General features: G+C 36.9%; 2 protein-coding genes across 2 annotated transcripts in view; both read left to right on the top strand.

Moving 5' to 3' along the window:
- Lvrn (laeverin) overlaps positions 1 to 15,200 on the top strand; it is an 83,811-nt gene extending 68,611 nt beyond the window's left edge. Inside the window, exons 19-20 of the mRNA XM_005339495.5 lie at positions 8,554 to 8,629; positions 13,616 to 15,200. Of these exons, the coding sequence (XP_005339552.1) occupies positions 8,554 to 8,629; positions 13,616 to 13,756 (217 nt within the window). The 3' untranslated portion in view covers positions 13,757 to 15,200. The remainder of the gene's footprint in view (positions 1 to 8,553; positions 8,630 to 13,615) is intronic.
- Arl14epl (ARF like GTPase 14 effector protein like) overlaps positions 1 to 23,223 on the top strand; it is a 64,134-nt gene that overhangs the window by 7,521 nt on the left and 33,390 nt on the right. The window contains exon 2 of the mRNA XM_078048698.1: positions 8,554 to 8,629. The gene's annotated coding sequence lies outside the window, so the exon portion shown is untranslated. The remainder of the gene's footprint in view (positions 1 to 8,553; positions 8,630 to 23,223) is intronic.

Genomic DNA, 23,223 nt, shown 5'->3' with positions numbered 1-23,223 from the left:
TTTCTCTGCACCAACGATTCGCTTGGTCATAAGCCAGTTGTTTTATTAATGGCATTGCTTGTTCTGTATTCCCAAAAACTCTGGTAGCTGTTTGAATAAGCCTGTCTACAAATTCAGCATAAGGTTCATTAGCTCCTTGTATTACCTTAGATAATTGACCTTGTAAACCTCCATGTCCTTGTGAAGTCTTCCATGCCTTAACTGGATCTACAGCAATTTGTGCGTATATGCCAGGATCATATGCAATTTGTTGCTGCTGGTCCTCATAAGGTCCCTTTCCTAACAACATATCTAGATTTCTCTGAGGATAACCAGCTGCTGCATTTTGCCTAGCCGTCTCCTTGCAAAATTCCTCATTGGCAACCTTCCATAACAGGTATTGTCCTCCATTTAGCACAACTTTACACATATTAGCCCAATCTGCTGGTGTCATGTTCAAGTTGTTAATGGATTCGACCAAGCTTACAGTGAAGGGTGCTTGAGGACCATAGGTTGTTACAGCCTCTTTTAACTGCTTTACTGTTTTGAAATTTAAAGCATGGTGAGTTCGCTGCCCTCCTGCCTCAAATACAGGGCATGTTAATATTTGAGATCCTGTCTCAGGATCCCAACTATCAACTGCAGGGTTTGGGAGCCTCCCAGCATATGGAGGTGGTGCTGTTGGTTGGACACTTATGCCCTCTGGTGATAGAAGGGTGTTAGTAGCAGTCTCCTGTTGTAACTTTTCCCCTGATGGCTTTTTCTGCTCTAAACTTCCTTCCTCTGTCTCACTAGCTTGAAAGACCTTCTCTTTTACTTGAATCTTTTCCTCTTTCAGACTAACTTGAGAGACCTTCTCTTTTACTTGAATCAATATGTCTTCTCCTTCCTCTACTTTTGTCTGAATTGAAGGCTTTGGACTAAGCAAACAAGATATGAACATCTACAGTGGCAATGTGCCCACTGGCAGAGTCCCTGGGCTGTTCTTTTCTATTCTTTTTAAATCTTCACCATGATGGTTCCATTGTGATATATTCAACAACTCCTCCTTAAAAAGCCATGGGCTACATTTTTGTATTGTATCAACGTATGCCCTGACTGCTCTTGATTTTACTGGGATGCCTCCTTCCTCTAACAATTTACTTAACACTCTTTCGGTTTGTTTTTTACTAATTTCTGATCCCATATTTCTACTATAATACAACCCAACAAGATGATGCCAAACAAAACCGAGACAGAATGAAATAAAAATGGAACAACAAAAAATCATTATAGCCTTTCTATCCTCCTGAAATGTGCATCTGTCCTTTCTCCCTATCTGTTCCTCAGACGTAAATAATTTTTCCTCAGATGTGAGCAGTTTTTCTTCCATCTCACTCATCTCCAGGGACAGGCAACTTAAAACAAAAGTGAAGCAAAACAAAAGAGGAATCTTAAAATGGCTACCCATCCTCTCGCCCTGCCCTCAGGGGCGAGCAGTTTACCTTATCACTTACCCTCAGTCGCTCCCCATACGGGCCACCAAATGCCACAGTCTGGCTGGGCACAATCAGGAGCCACTTGTCATAAGAAATGAACTTTATTTTTAGAACCACACACACCAAACAAAACTGCTCCTCAGGAAAAACCTTCAGAGCCCAACTGCCACCACCGGCTTCCCACAAGCCTCTCAACCTCCCCCTACTCCTCCTGCTCTTGAGGCCGATTGGCTGGGTCACATGGGCAGAGCCAAAAATGTCCCCCAATGAGCAGCTCCGTGGTCTGAAAGGGCAGGGAAACAGCCCAATGAGCATCACCGCAGAGGAGCCAATCAGCTAGAAGTTGCTGGGGCCGCTGTGAGCCAATCACCAGCTGGTAGTCTGAAAGTTTGCTGGGGCCCCTTCGGCTGTGGCTCTCAACATTGCTCAGCTTGCTCTCAGTCATTGTCTTTAGCTACCATCCTTGACTCTTCTTCCAGAATCCCCTGCTGACCTCTTTGGTAGCAATTTTGGAATTAAAATGTTAGGCAAATAGCTCATTTAAGAAGTGTGTCATGGTTTGCTTGAGGACCTGAGTTGTAATCACCACAAACTGTCACACTCTCCATTCCTTCTGAAGCACTGTTGGGGCCCTGAGGAAGACACAGGGTACAGTTACTTCCCAGGCTTACTCTTTTGTAGTGCCTGGTACTCAGCATCCTTATAGGATGTACTGGAGTGGCTCAAAGTGAAGTGGTGCTGGTCAACCCCAGGAGTTGTCCACACACAGAGAAGGAAGCCTGAGTCCCAACCAGAACTTCCAAATTTAGCAATGTTTCAGAATCACCTGGAGTGGCTAATAAGCACGAAGATGCCCAAGTCTATCTAACCTTTTCAAATCAGAATCTTCTAGAACAGTATAGAAAATCTGTATCTCTCACTGGCTTCCCAGGTGATTCTAGTTTTGTTTAACATGAGACCATTAGATGCTGTATTTAAAATTACATGAGGCTGCATTGCCCCAATATGAGACCATTAGCAAATATATGGAAATTTACATTAACTGAAAGTAAATAAAATTTAAAAGTCAATTCCTCAATCACACTATCCCTGTTTTAAGAGTTTAGTGTGCTTAGAGGACAGCACAGATACAAAGGACATTTCCATTATTGTGGAAAGGTTAATTGGACAGCATTGATCTCAGGGGGAAACAGCCACTCCATTCATTATTCTTTCTTCTTAAACCATACACAGCACATGTGCAAATTGAAACTTCAAAACAGTTTTATAGAATCCTGACATAAATAAATGTATGGTGCCACCTGAAACACATATCTGGACTTTGCTGCTCTCTCTCTCATCTATGATAATGCATTCCTCATATTGGCCTCTTTAGCCCATAGAAGTCACTAGACGAGAAAATAAATGATAAGGGCATGCTTCTAATTTAAAAAAATTCTTATTTATTTTCTTTAGTAAAAATTAGAGGACAATCAGCCCATTCATTAGACAAACATATTGTACAAATGTTAACCATAATAGAGAAACTGAGTGCCAGGCACATGAAAGGTTTTTTGCAACTTTTCCTATAAATTTAAAACTATTCTGAAATGAAATTTAAAAAAAAATAGAAGATGCACTGTACATGTGCTCTATTGAAAAGGTGTTAAAGATGGCAAAAATTGCTTTTAATTTAAGTGACTTTAGGTATGTTTTAATTTTTATTCCTCAAAAGAATTTAGAGAACAGAAAAATGTTGGGAATATTCTAGTGACGCTTAAAGTCTACTCTCTGAAAAGTTTATTATCTGTCAATTTATTTAAATGACCCATGTAACTATTAAATAAGAGCATATTAGTAATTCCTTTCTTAAACTCCAAATGAGTCTTATCATTATCTCCAAGAAGTTTCTAGATTATAAATGCATGAACTTTTAACTATGGCTTGAATATTTCTATTGTTTACTTAAGAAAACACCACACTAATATAATAGATGCCGTATTTATGGCAAATTAATCTTTGTTTACTCCTTTTTCACATTCTACTACAAAATTTCTTTTAGATTCGAACAAGTTTGCTTTCTACATTAAATACATTTATTTTCTGTGTTTAGATTATATATAGTAGTTTTGTTCAGTTTTGCTGATGGTTTTATTTAGAATAGACAGTGATATTTTATGAATGACTAAAATAATATTTTAATTTAATAATTAAAAATATTATATATCTTTAAAATGGCACAGGAATATTTACTTCTTTGTACATCAGAATATTTAATTATCACTTTATGAACTGTTATATTTGACATGAGTATTAACATGTCACCAATCTTCATGTAAAGATGAAGATAGAATAAAAAGCATAAGTTAAAAAAGATTATGCCAAATAAAACTTTATATTAACTGTGCAAAAAGTATGCTGGATTTTCTAAAATGTGACAGATCACTTAAGGTTTCTCAAGTGTGTTCCACTGAATGTTATTCATGGAAAACACTGATATGCCTTCTGTGAACAAGGTAGAAATGGCCCAAGCTGTTTCAAAATTGTCAGTTTTAACCCTCCCTTTTGTAAACCTGTAAGGTATGTTAACATTGTAAAGTCTTGAAAAGCCCTGCAAAAAGAAATGTGGAGTTTTCCATGCATTTTGAATACTTAGCCTCTTACAGGTACAGTCTTTCTGAACATAAGCTTGGGATATGTGTTAGCTTTTTGTTGCTGTGACCAAAATAACTGCCAAGAACAACTTAGAGAAGAAAGGGTTTATTTGGGGTCATGGTTTCAGAGGTTCATTCCATGGTCAGCGAGCTCCATTGCTGTGGTCCTGAGGTGAAACAGAACATCATGGTGGAAGGATATAGTGGAGAAAGCTGTTCATTTCATAGCAGCCAAGAAACATAGAGGGAGAAAGAGGCTAGAGAGAAGATAAACTTGTCTACGGCATACTCACAGTGACCTATTTCCTTCAACTAGATCCCATCCCCCAATCATTTATTCAGCCACATGATGAGATCAGAGCCCTCATAAGCCAATTATTGCCTAAAAGCCCTACTTCTGAACACATGAGGGAGTGGGGGGATATTCCAGATCCAAACCATAATAGGATACTCTATTGTCAACAAAATGACCTTTTGCCAGTAGATCCCTGCTCTAGAAGGATAGATGAGAGAGACATTTTTTTTCCAGTTCTTTCATCCAGAACTGGAACTGAAACATGTATTTATTTTTTGTGTACTAGTTGACATTTAAGCGTTAGTTTCCTCCTCTGTAAAATGACAGATGTTGTATCAGACAAATTCTAAGGTTCTTTCCAGTAACAAAATATCTTAGTTTTTTAAAAATTTTTTATGTCAAGATTCAGTCTAAGCACTTATGGGGAGGTAAAGTGATATGTACATAGGTCTGATGAATACTGTGAAAGAGAGATCTCAAACGCTTTGGGGATTCAAGAGGAAGTGGGGAATAGATTGTGATTGGAACAGGTGGTTTGGGAAAAACACTCCTTCTATATGAGGACCTGACACCAGGAAATGTCTGAAGGCAAGACTGGGAGGCTTATTTGAATTTGGTCACAAAAACTGATCTGCTGGAGCTTAGAGCACTGGAAAAGGGAAGATGGGATTGAGGAGATAAGTTTGGGGGTAAGAGGTTGAATATGTTGTAACAGGGTTTCAATATCTGCTATGGAATATGATTTTGTGTGTCTTCACTGGTGATCTCTCATTTCTAACTTGTGTCTGTGAGGCACATACATACTGGTTGTGCTTAATGCCGATAGTGTGTTAAAGCTATAGGGCAATTGTAGAATGTGGGGGTGGGGGGTTGTGGGAAGATCTACAAAGAACACTATAGCAAAGTGGTGGTTTATTCCTCTAAGAATTATAGAAATTGTCTCTTCATTGTTTTTCTTATCCTTTTATTTACTGTGATTTTAGTTTTTTCTGTCTACCCACTATTCCATTAAAGACATAATATGTCATAAAGTTAAGAACGCAAAATGTAGAATCAGGTCAATCATAAGTTGAGAAGAATGCTAATGTGTGACCTTAAACAATTTTTTTTAAAAATCTAAGCTTCAGGTTTTTTATTCCTAACATGAGGATAATAACAATAATCATGTTTAAGATAGTTTATGAATATGCTACTTAAGGTACTCGGCACACAATAAGTGCTTAAAGTTCATTATTATTAATATTATCTTACTGGATTGTATATCTGTTTTATTATGAGTCTTTATGTCAATCAGTTTCTCTTTCTCAATACTGTCATTTTCTACTTTATGACATTGATAACATCCTTTAGTCCTGTTGGAATGCCATGATTAGGATGAAAAAAATGTTTATACTTGTAATAATTGAAGTTTTCACAACCACCTGTAAAACAATTCTCAATTAATTTTACAGGCAATTAATTAACCAAGACTCAAAAGTTTTTAATGGGTGATGGGTTTGGTCCTGGCTGTAGGATCTGGAATTAGGATTAGTATGACCAGAGGGCTTTTCACCACTCTCGTATGGTGATATCCTTCTGGGATCCTGTGCTTAGGCATGCAGACATGATCGGCATGGGGTGGGGGACTGGTCGGCACATCTAATGCAAAAACAAACATCATCTCAGGATGTCTAGCTTTGGTCCTGGTGGGCATGGAGTGGTCAACACTGGTTTTAAGTACATCTTTCCCCTGTCTCAAGCAGTCATGGGCACATGTTTCACCATGACATCCAGGCAGTCTTGTGGACGTTGTCTCCTAGAGTAAAGTCATAAATGTTGAACACCCTGGCAACAGCAGTCCACAGACTTTCTCCTCCCCTCAGCCAGGTCTAGCATTCTTCCCAGGAAATCTAATCCAGATAAATATGTTCAACATTTGATTCAGTAAGATAATTTGGTTCTTGTGGGCCTGGAGTGGTCAACTGTTCCCACTCCCATGTACAGGGCATTACACTTGCAGCTGGGGGGATTTAGTTAATTGTTGGATCAAAGATGAATTTTTGAATGCCGACTCCAAGGGAGACTCCTTGTCTTATAAAAGATACCTTTTAGGTTATAGAAAGTCAATAGATAACAGCTATGGATGGATCCTATGAAAGAACTTGAGTAAGAGTAAAACAATAATATTTTTTGTGACTCTTTTATTGTATGTGATAAAAGTGGTATTCATGCCCTTGCCATTCTTGTTAAGGGGGCTTCACGGCTGATAGGAAAACCCTAGTTTTATTTGAATACAGAATTCAATCAATTTCACACCTAACTGGTCCAAAATGCATTCTTTCTTCCTCTTCCCTAAACACATGATTTCTCCTACTGCTGTTATATTTCTCCTACTGCTTAAGTCCTAAGCTTGAAATCGTGGATTCATTTTCTCTTCTGCTCTGTTGTATTTCATGATGGAAACAAGGTTGAAAAGGTTGCAGAGGAGCAAAAACAAACTGAGATGTCATCAGAGTACAGTGGCCAGGCCCTGGATTAGACCTCAATGCTTCCCTGATGACCTGGTGGCCATGCTCTCTGCAAGCAATCAGACCTGGCTAGGGACAGTGGGGAGAACTATGAGAAATGGGAGAAGCTGAAAGTCAACCATACTAGAGTGCCAAATCACTGCACCCACACTAAAAATTGAATATCAGCTACCATTTTCTTTTTACGAAGAATAAAAGGTTAACTATTGACATACATTGGCTCTTCATGTTAATTATAATAAATAGGAATTCTGAAGTATAAACTATTGGTAATGCATATATTTTTGATTAGTAATAATGAAAGAGAATGCATTTTCAAGAGAGGTAAATCATGTCTTTCTCAAAAACAACTCCTGAGATTGAGGAGATCAGGAAGGAGTGGAGTTGTTTGGGACCCTGGTAGGCCTTGCACACACACTATCTCATTCAATCTGCTAAAGCCTACATCTAACTCTATGTTCCATTTTTTACACTCTGAAATTTGATAAAGATGATTTCAAACCTAGCTCCATCGCTTGGGGTCACCTTTCTCCTGTATTTGGCAGAAAATCACACATTTAACATAGTAGACAGTTTTCTTCTGTTTTATGTTTGTCTTTAAGATTGAAGCTTGATTTTTTTGAAACTCAAATTTCTTATGCTTTGGGGTTTTTTTCTACTTGTCTCTTTAAAATGGAGCACAAAGAGATATTTGCCCTTTCCCCATAGACACAGGTTTGTTTGCTTTGTCCTCTCTTTGCTCCAGTAGCCATAGCTTGACACACTTGGGACCCTAAAAACCAAAAGCTCAATTTTCTCTTTTATTTGAACATATGAAAATTAACTCTTACAATTTTTAATTTCAAGTAGGCATTTTGAACTACATCAATTGCATGTATTAATTATCAAGGCAATGAAACCATTTATTTTTTCAGTCCATTATAATAATCCTATTTTAATTTAATTTTTCTCTCTTTCTTTTAATGCATCCAAAAGTCCTTAATTTACATTTTTAGCTACAGCAACACTTTGGACAGGTATGTATCTGCTCTTTTTCCATAGCAACAGCTTTTTTTTTTTTCAGATTATTCTTGTTAGATATTCAAGGACACTGACCGAAGGGCATTTTTTAATTACCCTGCCTATTGGAGGTTGCCATGGGACTGAGTTTTCAGTGATCATCAACATTCTGAGAGTATCTGAAGACAGGAATCCTCTTCAAAAACATAACTAATACAACATTTTTAATATAGTGCAGGGTACTTTAGTCAGTGGTTCTGAAACTGACCCTATGCCAACTATTGCTTTTTAAGGGGCATAATTTACATGTTTATTTACTGCCTTATAAATTTTCTTAATTTGAGACATGGAACATGTATTCTAACTACCTCATTAAAAAATAAGCACAGTTGTTGCTTTTAAAAGAGCTTTTAGTATTTAAATAAAACTTCAAAAACTGTTACACAACTCAGTATTTATAAATGTCTTTAGTGCTAATAGAACTTTCTATACAACAGATTTTCTATTCAAAGATGAAATTGAACTTCATTCCTGTTTTTGCCTGGATTCGGGAAATAGCAATTAATAAGGGTTGTACATTTAGTATTTATCTGCTGCACAAAACACAGCTTTATTTTGCAAAATAATTTTGACCCCTGAATCATATTTTTACTGTTTTGTAGGTATGGAACACAATCACTGGTTACTCTAATGTATGTAATTGGAAGAACCATAAGTACAGATCTACAGATCATGGAGGTAAGCACCTTAAACATTGAAAAACATATGATAATTTGGAAAGCACTTATGATACTATTTGGATTTGCTAAAATTAAAAATAACATGCTTACCTAAATTATTATACTCTATATTTCCATTGGTGGTATTATCACTGTAAAGGAAGTGGTTTTTAGTTATCCTTCTGAAATAGACATGTCTGTCCATGGAGGGTTGGACTTCATTCTTGCTCACCTGAACTGCTACAGTGGACTGGCCTGGGCTCCCTCTCCCAGGCTGCTCTTCCCCTCATGCCTTCCTTTACATTGCTGCCAGTCATTTATCCATTCTTTGTGGTTCTTCATAGCTTTTAGAATAAACTTTAAAAATATTTTAATTAGTACATGATGCCCTTCATCATCTGGCCTCTGCTTTACTCTCTGGCTTCACTTTTGCTTATATTACCACTGAGTATGAGAAAGCAAGAGAGACTAACAAATACCCCACGTACTTTCCCTCAAGTATACATAGTGCTTACAGATTTTATTAGGTTATCATTTTTTTATGTTTTCTAGACTTCAGAAACATTGTAACTTCTGTTTCTGGTATCTTCCCCATCTCTGCTTTGGTTGGATAATTCCTAATTGCCCTTTAAGATCCTGCTCCAACCACATATTCTAGGAATTTTGTAATGAATGGGATTTATACCCTGTTTTCCTCCATGCCCCCAAATCATCCTATGAGTGTCTTTATCATAGTGCTTACCACATTATTCTGAAATTAGTGTGTGAATATGATGACCATATGAGGTTATCATAAGTTCCTCAAGGACTGAGATAATATCAACCGTATTTGTATTCTTGAAGCCTAACACAGGGCTTTCCATATCTTGTATTTGCTTTCCTCTGGGCTGAAGTTCTTCTTACACAGGCTTTCTTCATGTGGAAGCTCCAACTTACATGAATTTTTGCACTCTCAGTTGCAGAAAAAGTGATCCTTTCTTACCCACCTTCAGGTTTCTGTCCTGAAAAAAGGACTTTGATTTGTCTTAGCACTAATTATTGTGTGTAGCTGTGGAGGGATAAAGCCTAGGATACTATGATTGGTCCAGTCTCATGTATCCAAACTTGGAGCTAGCGCAGTTCAAACTCCAGGCACTGGAAATGGGAGAGGTATAGTTCTGGAAGGAAAAAAAAAAAGAATACTATAATCAGAAAGTAAAATGAGAGGGGAAAGCAAATGTCTACAAGAGGACAAAAGGACACTACACATACATACACACACACACACAGACACACACAGAGAGAGAGAGAGAGAGAAAGAGAGAGAGAGAGAGAGAGAGAGACATACAAATATAACCTTCTCACATCCAGTTGCATAGGCAAAATTAGATTTCTCATATTGAAAGTTGGGAAAGACATGGAACAATTGAAAATCCTTTGACTGGCCTGGGGGTGGCAATGTAACATGGTATAATCACTTAGGAAAACAGGCAGTTTTTAAATGTTAATCAGACACATATGACATAACAATTCCAATTCTAGTTTCTGCTTGAGAAAATGAAAACCTTTGTCTATAGAAAGATTTATACATGAATGTTCATAGCAGCTTTATTCACATTAGCCCCAAACTGGAAGTCATTTAATGTCTACAATGGGTGAATTGTAATATAACCACACAGTGGAACAGTACAAATACAAAAGGAATGAATTTGTGTAGAAATACGGATGAATCTTAAGTTGATTATGTTGAATACAAGAATCCTGTTGCATTCTAGGAATATTTAAAGTGACAAAAAAGGCAGATCAATGGCTTCCTGGGACAGAAGGAGGGATGAACTGTAAAACACAAGAGGGAATTCTTTTTTATTTTTCATGGTGCTAGAGATTGAACCCAGGGCCTTGTGCATGAGAGGCAAGTACTCTCAATGGAGCTATTTCCCTAGCCCAAGAGGGATCCAATGAGACAATTTAGCCAAAAGATGAGTTAACTGTCAAAATATTGTTTTGAGTGATGAAAATGAGTACTGTTTCTTGATTGAAGCCATGGTTTCAAAGGTCATGACTCAAACTCATTGAACTATACAGATTACTGGTCAGCTTATTGTTCACAAATTATATTCCAATAAAACTGATTAAATTAAACATCATGGCCTGAAACTATATTAATATGTACATGAAGATGCTGTGTAAACAAGAAAGGAAACTCAACTTTCCCCAAGCAAATAAACAAACAACAACAAAAAATGTGTAGGACCTCAAGGCCTAATATTTGATCCTAAGTAAAAAGAGAAAGAGAGAGAGAGAGAGAGAGAGAGAGAGAGAGAGAGAGAGAGAGAGAGAGAGAGAGAACAGTCTGTTATGTAGTAATCATGAGGGAATTCCTGAAGGAATTATCTTTGTTTGGAGTTTGGCTGGCTTGAGGCTGAACTGTCAGAACTTGATGTATCAGGGAGTCCCCACATAGGAGGGAGGAAGGCACACCCAGAACATGCTGGGAATGAAGGTTCCAGGATCAAGACTGAGATTTTGTTTGTATATTCCAATGCATATTAGTTCATCTTTGGCTTTACAGAAACCAGTAAATTTGTGGTGCTGTTTAATAAATGAATGAATAAAGTTGGTATAAATTTAGCAGTCCTCGAACTTCCAAAACTATAGTTACTATAGTTTTGGGAATATACACAAAAATTTATTTAGCAGTAGTTATTATTGCAATTCTGAAAATTAGTTATGATGGATATCTTTGTCAAAGTATTAGTGTCCAACAGTCCTACCAGAACATATTAGTCAGTTCACACGATAATAACTGAATAATTACTAAAAAGGAAAGTGAAAAAGAAGTCATCTGAGTCCCTTGTCCCTACTCACCCACACAGCTTCCATACACCCTCACACTTCTGGCCTGGTCATAATGCTCCACTCTGCAAGAAGCCTGGCCTTACACATGCTCTTAAGCACATATGGAATCCATCTATGGTCCTGCAGGTCCCCAACCCTCCCAACACTGCAATAGCCTAATCATCAGCATGCCACCTGTGGTGTGGAGCTGTGGACATGTGGCTCCCACTTCCTGGCAGGTGTGGGCAGGGAAGGAAAGAGTGAAAAGCTAGTTCCTAGATCCTTAATCTCTTTTCCACTAGAACTTTTTCATACACAGTAATTAAACTTGATAGCCTGATTACTACTCAATCTCAAGTGCATCAAGGTTTAAGTGGGTTTTATGAGCAGGTATGGGTACACTATCATCTTATGGTGATATGTGTTCTGAGTTCTAACTCACTGATACAGAAATAGACTTTCAGAATATCACATTCTGTTGTGGTCTGACTTACATATAATATTGTGGCAAATATTATACTATCCAGTAACTAAGTTCTAGGCCTGATCCAATGAGACAATTTAGCCAAAAGATGACTTAACTGTCAAAATATTGTTCTTAAAACTTTTTTAAACTAATAAATAAAATTACACATATTTATAGAGTAACTCTTTGATGTTTTAATGCATGTATGTTATGTAATGTTCAAATCAGGGCATACCTATCTTCCTCCTCCTTATCTACTCCATCATTATTTCTTTTTTAAAAAATATATACATATTTTTAGTTGTAGGTGAACACAATACCTTTATTTTATTTTTATGTAGTGCTGAGGATTGAACCCAGCACCTCATGTGTGCCAGGTGAGTGGCTCTATTACTGAGACCCAGCCCCAGCCCCCATTATTATTTCTTTGTTATTAAAACATCATGTAGCTTCATTCTTCTGTGTGTGCTTCTTCATTTTCCCAGTAGTATTTACTGATATGACTGACCTTTCTCCAATGCATGTTCTTAGCACTATTGTCAAAGTTCAGTTGGCTATAAATGTGTGTGGGTTTACTTCTAGCCTCTCTATTCTGTTCCACTGGTTGATATGTCTGTTTTCCTTTTTCAATAGTTTTTTAGTTGTAAATAAATCAAACTCTGTGCCTCACACATGCTAGGCAAGCGCTCTACCACTGAACCACAACCTTAGCCCCGATATATCTGTTTTTATGTCAATACCATACTGTTTTAGTTACTATAACTTTGCTAATATATTTTGAAATTAGGTAGTGCAATCAATGCCTCTTGCTTTCTTTAAAAAAACTCAAGATTGTTTTGGCTATTCAGGTGTGTTTGTGTGTGTATGTATGGTCCTATACAAATTTTAGAATTGTTTTTCTGGTTCTATGAAGAATCTCATTGGTATTTTCATAAGGATTACATTGAATCTGTAGATTGCTTTCAGGAGTATGGACAGTTTATCCAAATTGATTCTTCCAGGCCATGAACACTGGAAGTCTTTCCATTTCCTTTGTGCCCTCTTCATTTTCTTTCATCAGTGTTTTCTAGTTTTTATTGTAAGGTTCTTTCACCTCTTTGACTAAATTTATTTTAGTTATTTGGTAGCTACCAGAAATAAGGTTGTTTTTCTGCTTTTCTTTTTCCCCAGATAATTTACTATTCACGTTTAGAAATGCTATTGAATTTTGTTTTTTGGTTTTATATCTTGCAACTTCACTGAATGTTTTATTAGTTCTAATATGTTTTTGTTGGTTATTCAGTATTTTATAAATATATAATCATGCCATCTGCAAACTGTTAATTTGACTAAAATATTAAAAAATAAAAAATAAAATTTGTGGTATACACCTGTTTTGAACTTTGGAAATTGTAAAATTTCCTTTGAGATACAAAAGAGTCTCACTGTATCTCTGTCCACAAAACTTATATAACATTCAGTAAATATTTATGGAGGCTTAGGATGTGTTTCGTGAACCTTCTAATCTGCATTTGACTTTTCTGGGTAAGCATGGTCTTCATCACATTTGTCTCAGTCACCAGTCTCCCCAGGGACACATTATCTAGGTATACACATTCCTGCTTATTCCTACTCTTATTACCCTTTTGCAGAATCATGTTGCCATTTGGTATGAGCTTTGTTTTATATTGTGTAAGTGAAAAGTTAGACTGCACTGATTGGCTTGTCTCTCTGTCCTTCCAGCTGCAGCAGTTTTTCAGTAACATGTTGGAGGAGCACCAGAGGATCACAGTTCATGCCAAATTACAGACAATAAAGAATGAAAATCTGAAAAACAAAAAGCAAAGTGCCAGGATAGCTCAGTGGCTTCGGAAAAACACATAGTTCGTGGCGACTCTTAAGCATGCCTCTCACATATAATCTTATTTGATCACAGTTTTGATTTCCAATACTTTGTCAGTTTGGAAAATCAAATGCTATTTGTATTTTGGTCACACCCACTACTCAAGAGTCCTGTTCCTCCTATGTTGTCATGTTTGGCCCCAAGGCTCAGTGAATGCGGAGGATTCTGTGAACCCTGCTGTATTTCTGGGGAAAGTTTTACTTCATGTTGGGCAATAAACCCACAGAATTTACTTTAAATGCCTTGTAAAAACAAATTTACCTAAGAAAGTCTTGCTTATTGTGTTGTGAAAGCCAATGTAATATTAAATCATTGGCATTAATGAAGAGCACATTCTTTTCTGAGGGAAATACAGATTTGCAATACCCTAGGGTTTATTTAGTCCAACATTGAAAGAATAATGAGAACATAATATGACAGTGTAAAAAAACAGAAACCAGAAAAATAATATTAACTGGAGGACAGAGAAGCCAGAGAAAGGCAAGTTTGAAAAAGGAAGAGCAGACATTTTTTACAAGCCATACTAAGTGCCCTGAGGGCAAGAAATGGGCCTGCTCCTGCCCATTTCTCCCTCCCACAGTACTAAGTACCTTAACCCACACTTTGCTAGTACTGAACTTTATGATGTCACAAAAAGACAAGTGATTGTAAGATCCACGAAGTGCTCTTAGGATTCCCCTTGTGGTGGCCACAGGAGAAGAAGGCCCTGCCCTGCAGCTCTTGCATGTCACTTACCTGTGGAACCAATACTCCATCAGCCAAAGCTTGTGAGTGAAAATAATGATATCAGAAGACAGTGGCAGTCTTCAAATCTGAAGGGAAATCTTCAAATGAAGAGAAATAGGACTAAAAGTGAAACCAGAGCATAGTTCTTAGTTTTGCACTCAGGGGAATAAGTCTGAAATGTGGTTTTATTTGGCCACATTGAATGTGGACCAACTGAAACATTTTTGTCATTCTCGTGTGGAATTAGCTTAGTTTTGTTGCACCTGATTAAAGACATGACAACTAAGCCAAAACATTCCCATTCTAGACTTTATTTGTATACAATTTAATCCCTGTTTTTTTTTCTTTACACTTTACGTTTTTGTAAAATGGGGGCTAAAAACCTACAGATCTCCTATCTACCTCAGAGAAGTCTTTAACAATGTTATATAAACTCAAGGCAATGTGATCTAAGGCTTTCCCCCCTATTTCTTATGTAAGTTAAGATAGCCACAAACTACGATGCAGTCCCAAAGTTCACTTTTGATTTGCTTCACCAGAGGATGTTCCCTTAGCATTGATGGGAGGCTGTGGACTTAAGCATGTGGACAAACCAAAGCATAGTCTCCTCAGACCTGACCATGGGTCAGAGGTCAGAGAGGTTTTCTTTAAAGCCAGCCTTGTAAATTTTAAGCAATAAAATATCTCCATGCCTTCAAATTCTTATACGTAAGAGGTTTTTGTTTCTTCTGAAACATTCATTGTCTATTTCCATATTTCCTCTGATAATCAATCTCACTTTTCAGTAACCTTATCTTCACATTTCCTCTCAACTGCTTTTCTCCCCCCCCCTTTCTCTCCATTTCTACTCCTTCATTTCCTTTCTCATGCTCCCCTGTGGACCTTTCTCACCCTTCCAGTGATCTCTGCCTTCTGTCTGCATGGTTATCTTCTCTCTCCTTGTTTTCCATGTTACCCTGCTCTGGATCTGCCCAGTGAACTTGGGAGCTGACACCTGAGGCCACGAGGGCTCTGATGCCTGCAGTCAGTTGATGTCAAGCACTATTGACCTAGTTGAAAGAGCATGTGGGCAGATCCCTCCAGTCTGTGTATTGAAAATAAGAGTCTCATTCTACCTTAGTTTCCATAGTAATTAAGCAGTGCTGAAGGTGTTTCTCCAAAATCAATTGCACACAGAGAGAGCAGCACATGCACAGCCTCAGAAGCAAGAGAACGGGTCAAGAAGTTCCACACGACCAGAATGCACAGGGTAAAGGGGAGATGGGTGACATGAGATGGAACAAGGAGGTGGGGTCCAGACCTTCAAGGGCTTTGTAAGAGGAGTTAAAGAGCTTGGGCTATATAAGGGTGATGTAAAATCTGAGGGGAGCATGGTAGAGAGAGAGTTTTAGAGAAAGGAAAGATGAGAAACAGGAAGGAACATGAAGGTATATTTGGAAGGTAAAATGGTAGGTCTTTATGGCTACATGTTGAATTTGTAGAGAATCAAGTATACCACCCCAAGATATGCTGCTTTGGCACATTGATTATTTTTTACTTAAAGACACTTGTAAAAAAGCAACTGCAAGAATACCTGAGGCATGCCAGGCAAATGCTCTACCACTGAGCTATACCCCCAGCCCCCCTGACCTTTCTTTTTATTCTTGAAAGTAGGAGATATAACTTCCACATGAAAGGTTCCCTTCTTATGCCAGGAGAAAGACACTCACCAGAGATGGTTAAGAGAAATCCTACAAACCTTAGAGTAACCTTGATCTTCCCATTACCTTTCCACAATTAACTGTCCCTTTTCCATACACCCTTTGTCTTGCCATATTTTCATGATTTACTATTCTTTGTCCAACCTAGTACACATAAGGGATGGGCTCTGCTTCATTTTGAATGTGAAGAGTCTCCTATACACGTAAAGCTTACTAAATAGAATCTTCATGCCTTTATCCTGTTAAAAACATCAAATGCCCAAATATTTAATAGTCTTTCCTTTAAATGTGAAAAAGAATTTTGAAAAGCATACATTTTTCTTACTTAAATGAAGTCAGTTATTCTAGATATGCACTACATTTTATGATACCTTACTTGTTATAAATATAAGCAACATAAACATTGATTTCTGTGGTCAATGGCAAGACAGTAACAAGTCAGGGAATAATATCAAGGCAGATTTATCCAAATAACATAAATATACTACTCACCATTAACCCAGCTTAGCAAAATTTCAACTATAAAACAGTTTTTGTGACTAAATTTGTTAACTTTCTACTCTCCATCCTAAAAAAAAAAATGGTTAATGTACAACCTATTCATGATGTTTTTCAATTTGGTCATTAGAAACTAAAGTTTTCTTCACAATACTATGATTGTTTTCCCTGTTCAAACTCATTAAAATATTGTCTCTATTTTTTTACTTCAAATAAAGAGCAAATGCCTTAGTCTGATGTTCGAGGTCATCTATAATTTAGATCTCTGGGGCCAAGCTGCACAGCAATTTATTCTGAGAAAAAAGCAAAATGAGATTAGATGTAAAAGTGCCCTTTTCTTTTCTTGTCAAGTCACTCTTTGCACCAATAAGTGTTTTTTTTTTTCCCACCCAGATTCTAGTAGGATTAATGTGTCCAAAGCAAAGCCTTCAGGTGGACTTACATGTAAATATGATTGCCTCTTGCACACAAAGAAGTATTGTCAGAGCCCAAGGAAGGTGAGGAGGGTGACCATAGGTGGAGTGATGGAGTTATGATATGATGAGTCAGAGCCAAACAGAGCAAGGAGGAATTCTATGCAGGGGGAAGCCTTGCATGGACAGAGTCCAAAGAGAGAGGGAAGGTATCTAATGTGGGTGGTGGTGGTAGTGAGGAGGTCAAGTTCTAGTGCTGTAAGAAAGGATGTGCAGAGTTTGAGGGGAGGGGTGCCTAGCATGAGGTATCAGAGCTTGAGAAGGATATCCACACGGGGAGGAGACAGGCAGAGATGAATACCTCATTACCCCAGGGATACAGATCAAACAAGAAAATAATACCTGTGGCAATAGGATCTGGGTTTCTCACTGTTGGAGAAGGGAGTTATAAATATTCAAAAAGAAGAATCTAGGATGAATTGTAGTTTGGGATTGGAATTGGAGGTATTGGTATGGACTCCTGGTTTTCAGCATCTATAGATAGATTAAAAATATCTGTAAAGTGTGCAATAAATATCTATAAATGTGTATAGACATATTTTGCTCTTTATCTTTTTTTATATAGATATATATCCTCACTCTAGCATTGCTATGGACTAAATGTGCCCCCTCCCCACTTTGTATGTTGGCCAGCCCTGAGGTGATGGTATTTGGAGGTAGAGTATTTGGGAGGTAATTAGGTTCAGATGAGGTTGTGAGGTAACAGCCCCCATTATAGTGCTTTTATAAGAAGAGACACCAGAGAATATCCACCCTCTCTCCATGTACACCTACAATGGGAAGGTAACTGGCTATCTAAAAACTTGGAAGAGAATTCTCACCAGGAACAGAATCATGCAGTCCAATATCAGACTTCCTAGCCTCCAGAACTGTATGAAGTTAAGCGTCTGTGGCTTAAACACCCAGTCTGTGGCATTTTGTTATAACAGCTTAAGCTAACACAACCCTAATAACCATGGGTACAGCTGGTATCCGGATATTAGCACTGAGAGAACCAGAGTTCCTTGGTAAATGGCTGTCTTCAGGGCTCAGGCAGAAAAGCAACAAGAAATGTAACATCTTTTAATGCCAAAAGTCAAGGAAGTGCTCAAAGAATGGGAACATACCAAAAGGACACAAAACCCAGCTTGAATGGGTGCCCTCTGTTCAACTCTTGGAAAATTAGGTCTTCATAATAATAAAGCCAGTAAGGAAATAAAATAGAAAATCACAAGTCTATACTTATGTATCTAAATGTTGAACAAATTGAAATTTTAATGAGGAAAAGAATATTTACATAATTTCCAAGTACTTTCCCACAAAATACTAATTAATTAGGAAAGGAAAGTGAGTAATTTATAATAGAATAGCCTTACAGACATCACATTAATAAACTGATTAATTTGAACATCATCACAATGGCATAAATAAGATTTATGTTCCATTTAACAAGATGAAATGACAAAAGGACAGCATCCTTTTTATTTTCTTGACAAAAAGCTGCATTACATGAATCTAATAATGAGAAAACATCAAGTTGAGGGGACATGTCACAAAATAATCTTTAAAACTGTCAAGGTCATAGAAGTCAAGGAAAGATGGAAGGCCTGCTCTAGAGTGAAGGAGAATAAAGATAGGTCACAAGAAATGTAATGCAGTTCTGAACAGAGTCTATCTATGAGTCCTATAAAGGATGCTATAGGGACAACTGGAAAAACTTGAAAGAATCTGGAATGTCCCCTAATGGTCAATGTGTTAGAGGTTTGGTCCTCAGTTTGGTGTTAGTGGGAGGTGGTAGAAAGTTTAAAAGCTGGGTCCTACTGAATGGTCTTAGGTCACTGGAGGCATGCCCTCAAAGATGACAGTGGAACACAGGTCTCTAGTCTCTCGCTTTTTTCCTGTGTCTCCCAGCCACTATGACGTGAGCAACTACCTCTGCCTCATGATCCCCACCATGATATGCTTTCTTGCCACAGCCCAACCAACCATGAACTAAAACCTCTTTAGACTGTGAACCACAATAAAGCTTTTCTTCTTTTAAGTTGAGATTAGCTCAGGTTTTAGTTATGGAAATGGAAAGCTGACTGACCCACTGAGGGTTAGATGTTAAAAAGGCATTAATATTAGTTTCTTTACTTTGATGATTGTGCTTTATTTACATAAAATATATCCTTGGTTGTATGGAATACACAGGAAGGTTTTAATGAGATATCAGGTGGGCAAGTAACTCTTAATGGTTCCAGGAAAAACATCTTATAGTAAGCACAACTTTTCAGTAAGTTTATGAGTAAATAAATTTAAAAACAAGAGTTATGTGTTGTTAGCACTTCAATTCATTATTCTTTCAAACAACCGTTTTATTTCTTTCAAACTTGATAATGGCCATACCCACAGTTCTGAAATTACCTATTAAACATTTTAATAAGGCCAGAATGGAAATATAAATTGTTCCAACAGAATGTTTCAGTCAAATATTTTCCATATTAATGTAAAATAAATAGAAATTATTACACTCTTTTTTATTAAAAGAGCTTTACAGTTTATACACAGTAGTTGAGTTCACAATCAATGAGATGAACAGAGAGCTTACATTTTGGGAGCAAATTTTTACTACATGCACATCAGATAGAGCACTAATCTCTAGGATATATAAAGAACTCAAAAATATTAACACCAAAAAACCCAATATGCACAGAAATCAGCTGCAGTTTATGATTCCCCTTTTCCTCTTCTTTTTCCATTTCATCCTTCCTCCCCTCTCTCATTCTCCTTTCTCCACACTACTGGACTTCCTTTAGCTTTCCTATTAATTTATATTTGATTAATTCTTTATATTATCCTACCCCTTTTCTTTTTTAAAAATGTATTTACTCTAATTTGTTATACATAACAACAGAATGCATTTCAATTAATATTAACATGTATAGACCCAAAATTTTCATGTCTCTGGTTGTACACAAAGTAGAGTCACACCATTCATGTCTTCATGCATGTATTTAGGGTAATGATGTCCATCTCATTCCACTATCCCCATGTCCTCTCTAAAATTCCTCCATTCCTCCCATGCTCCACCTCCCATCCCCATTATGAACCAGCATCCACATATCAGAGAAAACATTCAGCCATTGGTTTTTGGGATTGGCTTATTTCACTCAGCATAATATTCTCCAACTCCATCCATTTACCTGTAAATGCTATGATTTTATTCTCTTTTAATGCTGAATAATATTCCATTGTGTGTGTGTGTATATATATATAAATATATATATTTATATATACACACACATAAACATACATTTTATTTATTCATTCATCTACTGGAGGGCATCTAGGTTGGTTCCACAATTTAGCTACTGTGAATTATGCTGCTATAAAGATTGATGTGGCTGTGTCACTGTAGTGTGCTGTTTTTAAGTCCTTTGGGTATAAACCGAGGAGTGGAATAACTGGTTCAAATAGTGGTTCCATTCCCACTTTTCCAAGGAATCTCAATACTGCTTTCCAGATTGGTTGCACCAATTCACAGTCCCACCAGCAGTATAAAGTGTGCCTTTTCCCCCCACATCCTCACCAACTCTTATTGTTGTTTGTATTCTTAATAGCTGCCACTCTGACTGGAGTGAGATAAAATTGTAGAGTAGTTTTGTTTTGAATTTCTCTAATTGCTAGAGATGTTGAACATTTTTTCATAGATTTATTGATTGATTGTATATCATCTTCTGAAAAATGTCTTTTCAGTTCCTTGGCCCATTTATTGATTGGGTTTTTTTGGTGTTAATATTTTTGAGTTCTTTATATATCCTAGAGATTAGTGCTCTATCTGATGTACATGTGGTAAAAATTTGCTCCCAAAATGTAAGCTCTCTGTTCACCTCATTGATTGTTTCTTTTGCTGAGAAGAAGCTTTTTAGTTTGACTTCATCCCATTTATTGATTCTTGATTTTAATTCTTGACTGTAGGAATCTTATTAAGGAAGTTGGGGGCCTAAGCCAACATGATTGAGATTAGGGCCTACTTCTTTTAAGCACAGGGTATCTGTAGTATAGTTTAAGGTCTGGTATAGTGATGCCACCTGCTTCACTCTTCTTGCTTAGGATTGCTTTGGCTATTCTGGGTCTCTTATTTTTCCAGATGAGTTTCATAACTGCTTTTTCTGTTTCTATGAGGAATGTCTTTGGGATTTTGATTGAAATTGCATTATATCTTTAGAGATCTTTTGATGGTATGGTCATTTTGACAATATTAATCCTGCCTATCCAAGAATAAGGGATAGCTTTCCATCTTCTAAGGCTCTCTTTAATTTCTTTCTTTCTTTCTTTCTTTTTTTTTTTGCATTCTGTAGTTTTCATTTTAGAGGTCTTTCACCTTTTTCATTAAGTTGATTCCCAAGTATTTTATTTATTTATTTTTTTAGTCATTGTAAATTGAGGTAGTTTTCCTAGTTTCTTAGTTTTTCATTCAGAGGATTTGTCACTGATGTACAGAAATACCTTTGATTTATGGGTGTTGATTTTATATCCTGCTACTTTGCTGAATTCATTTACTAGTTTCAGAAGTTTTTTGATAGAATTTTTGGATCTTCTAGGTATAGAATCATGTTGTTGGCAAATAGTGATAGTTTGAGTTCTTTTTCCTATCATATCCCTTTAATTTCTTTCATCTGTCTAATTGCTCCTGCTAGAGTTTCAAGAACTATGTTAAATAGAAGTGGTAAAAGAGGGCATCCCTGTCTTGTTCCAGTTTTTAGAGGAAATGCTTTCAATTTTTCTCCATTTAGAATGATGTTGGCCTGGGGCTTAGCATAGATATCTTTTACAATGTTGAGAAATGTTCCTGTTTTTCCTAGTTTTTCTAATATTTTGAACATGAAGGGTTGTTGTGTTGAATGCTTTTTCTTCATCTATTGTGGTGATCATATGATGCTTCTTTTTCTTTATTTTACTCTAATTTCTGCATATGAGAAAAAACATTCCACCTTCGAGTTTCTGAGTTTGGCTAATTTCACTTAGCATGAGATTATCTATTTTCATCAATTTACTGACAAATGTCATAGTTTATATACATATATATGCATATATATTTAAATACCTTTATTGTATTTATTTATTTATTTATTTTGTAGTTGTAGATGAACAGAATGCCTTTATTTTATTTGTTTATTTTTATGTGGTTCTGAGAATCGAATCCAGTGCCTCATGCATGCCAGGCAAGCACTCTGCCACTGAGCTACAGCCCAGTCCCATGTATTTATTTATTTTTATGTGGTGCTGGTGATTGAACTCAGTGCTTCACATGTGGTGGGCAAGCACTCTACTTGGAGCTACAACCCCAGTCCTATATCACAGTTTCTTAATCCATTCATCTCCTGATAGGCATTTGGATTGATTCCATAATTTGTCTTTTGTGAATTTTACTGCTATAAATATTAAGGTGGGTATATAGCTATAAAATGCCAATTTTATATCTTTTGGGAAAATACTAAGAAGTGGGATAACTGGGTCATATGGTGTTTCTATTCCTAGTTTTTTGAGGAATTTCCATACTGCTTTCTATAGTGGTTAAAGTAGTAGTCTGCAGTCCCACCAACAATGTACAAGTATACCTTTTTCCCCACAACCTCACCACCGTTTATTTTTGTTTGTATTCTTGATGACTGCCATTCAAACTGGAGTGAGATGACTTCTTAGTGTCATTTTGATCTGCATTTCCATGATTGCTAGGGTTTTAAAATTTTTTTTCATGTATTTGTTGGCCATTTGTGTTTCTTCTTCTGAGAGGTTTCTGTTTAGTTCTTTTGCCCATTTATTGGTTGGGTTATTTGGGTTTTCTTTTCTTTTTTGTGTGTGTTAAATTTTTTGAGTTCTCTGAATATTCTGAATATTAATTCCCGATCAGATGAGTAGATTTTCTCCCATTCTGTAGGCTCTCTCTTCATGCTCTTAATCATTTCCTTTGTTGTACAGAAGCTTTTTAGTTTGATGGCATCCCACTTATTGGTTCTTGGTCTTATTTCTTGCACTTTGAGGGTCTTGTTAAGGAAGTCAGTGCCACCACCCTTGTGATGGAGGGAT

This window comes from Ictidomys tridecemlineatus, chromosome 1, assembly GCF_052094955.1.
Source record: "Ictidomys tridecemlineatus isolate mIctTri1 chromosome 1, mIctTri1.hap1, whole genome shotgun sequence".
Classification (NCBI taxonomy): domain Eukaryota; kingdom Metazoa; phylum Chordata; class Mammalia; order Rodentia; family Sciuridae; genus Ictidomys; species Ictidomys tridecemlineatus.
The sequence above is the reverse complement of the archived record's forward strand: the minus strand, read 5'-3'. Positions and strand labels throughout refer to the sequence as shown.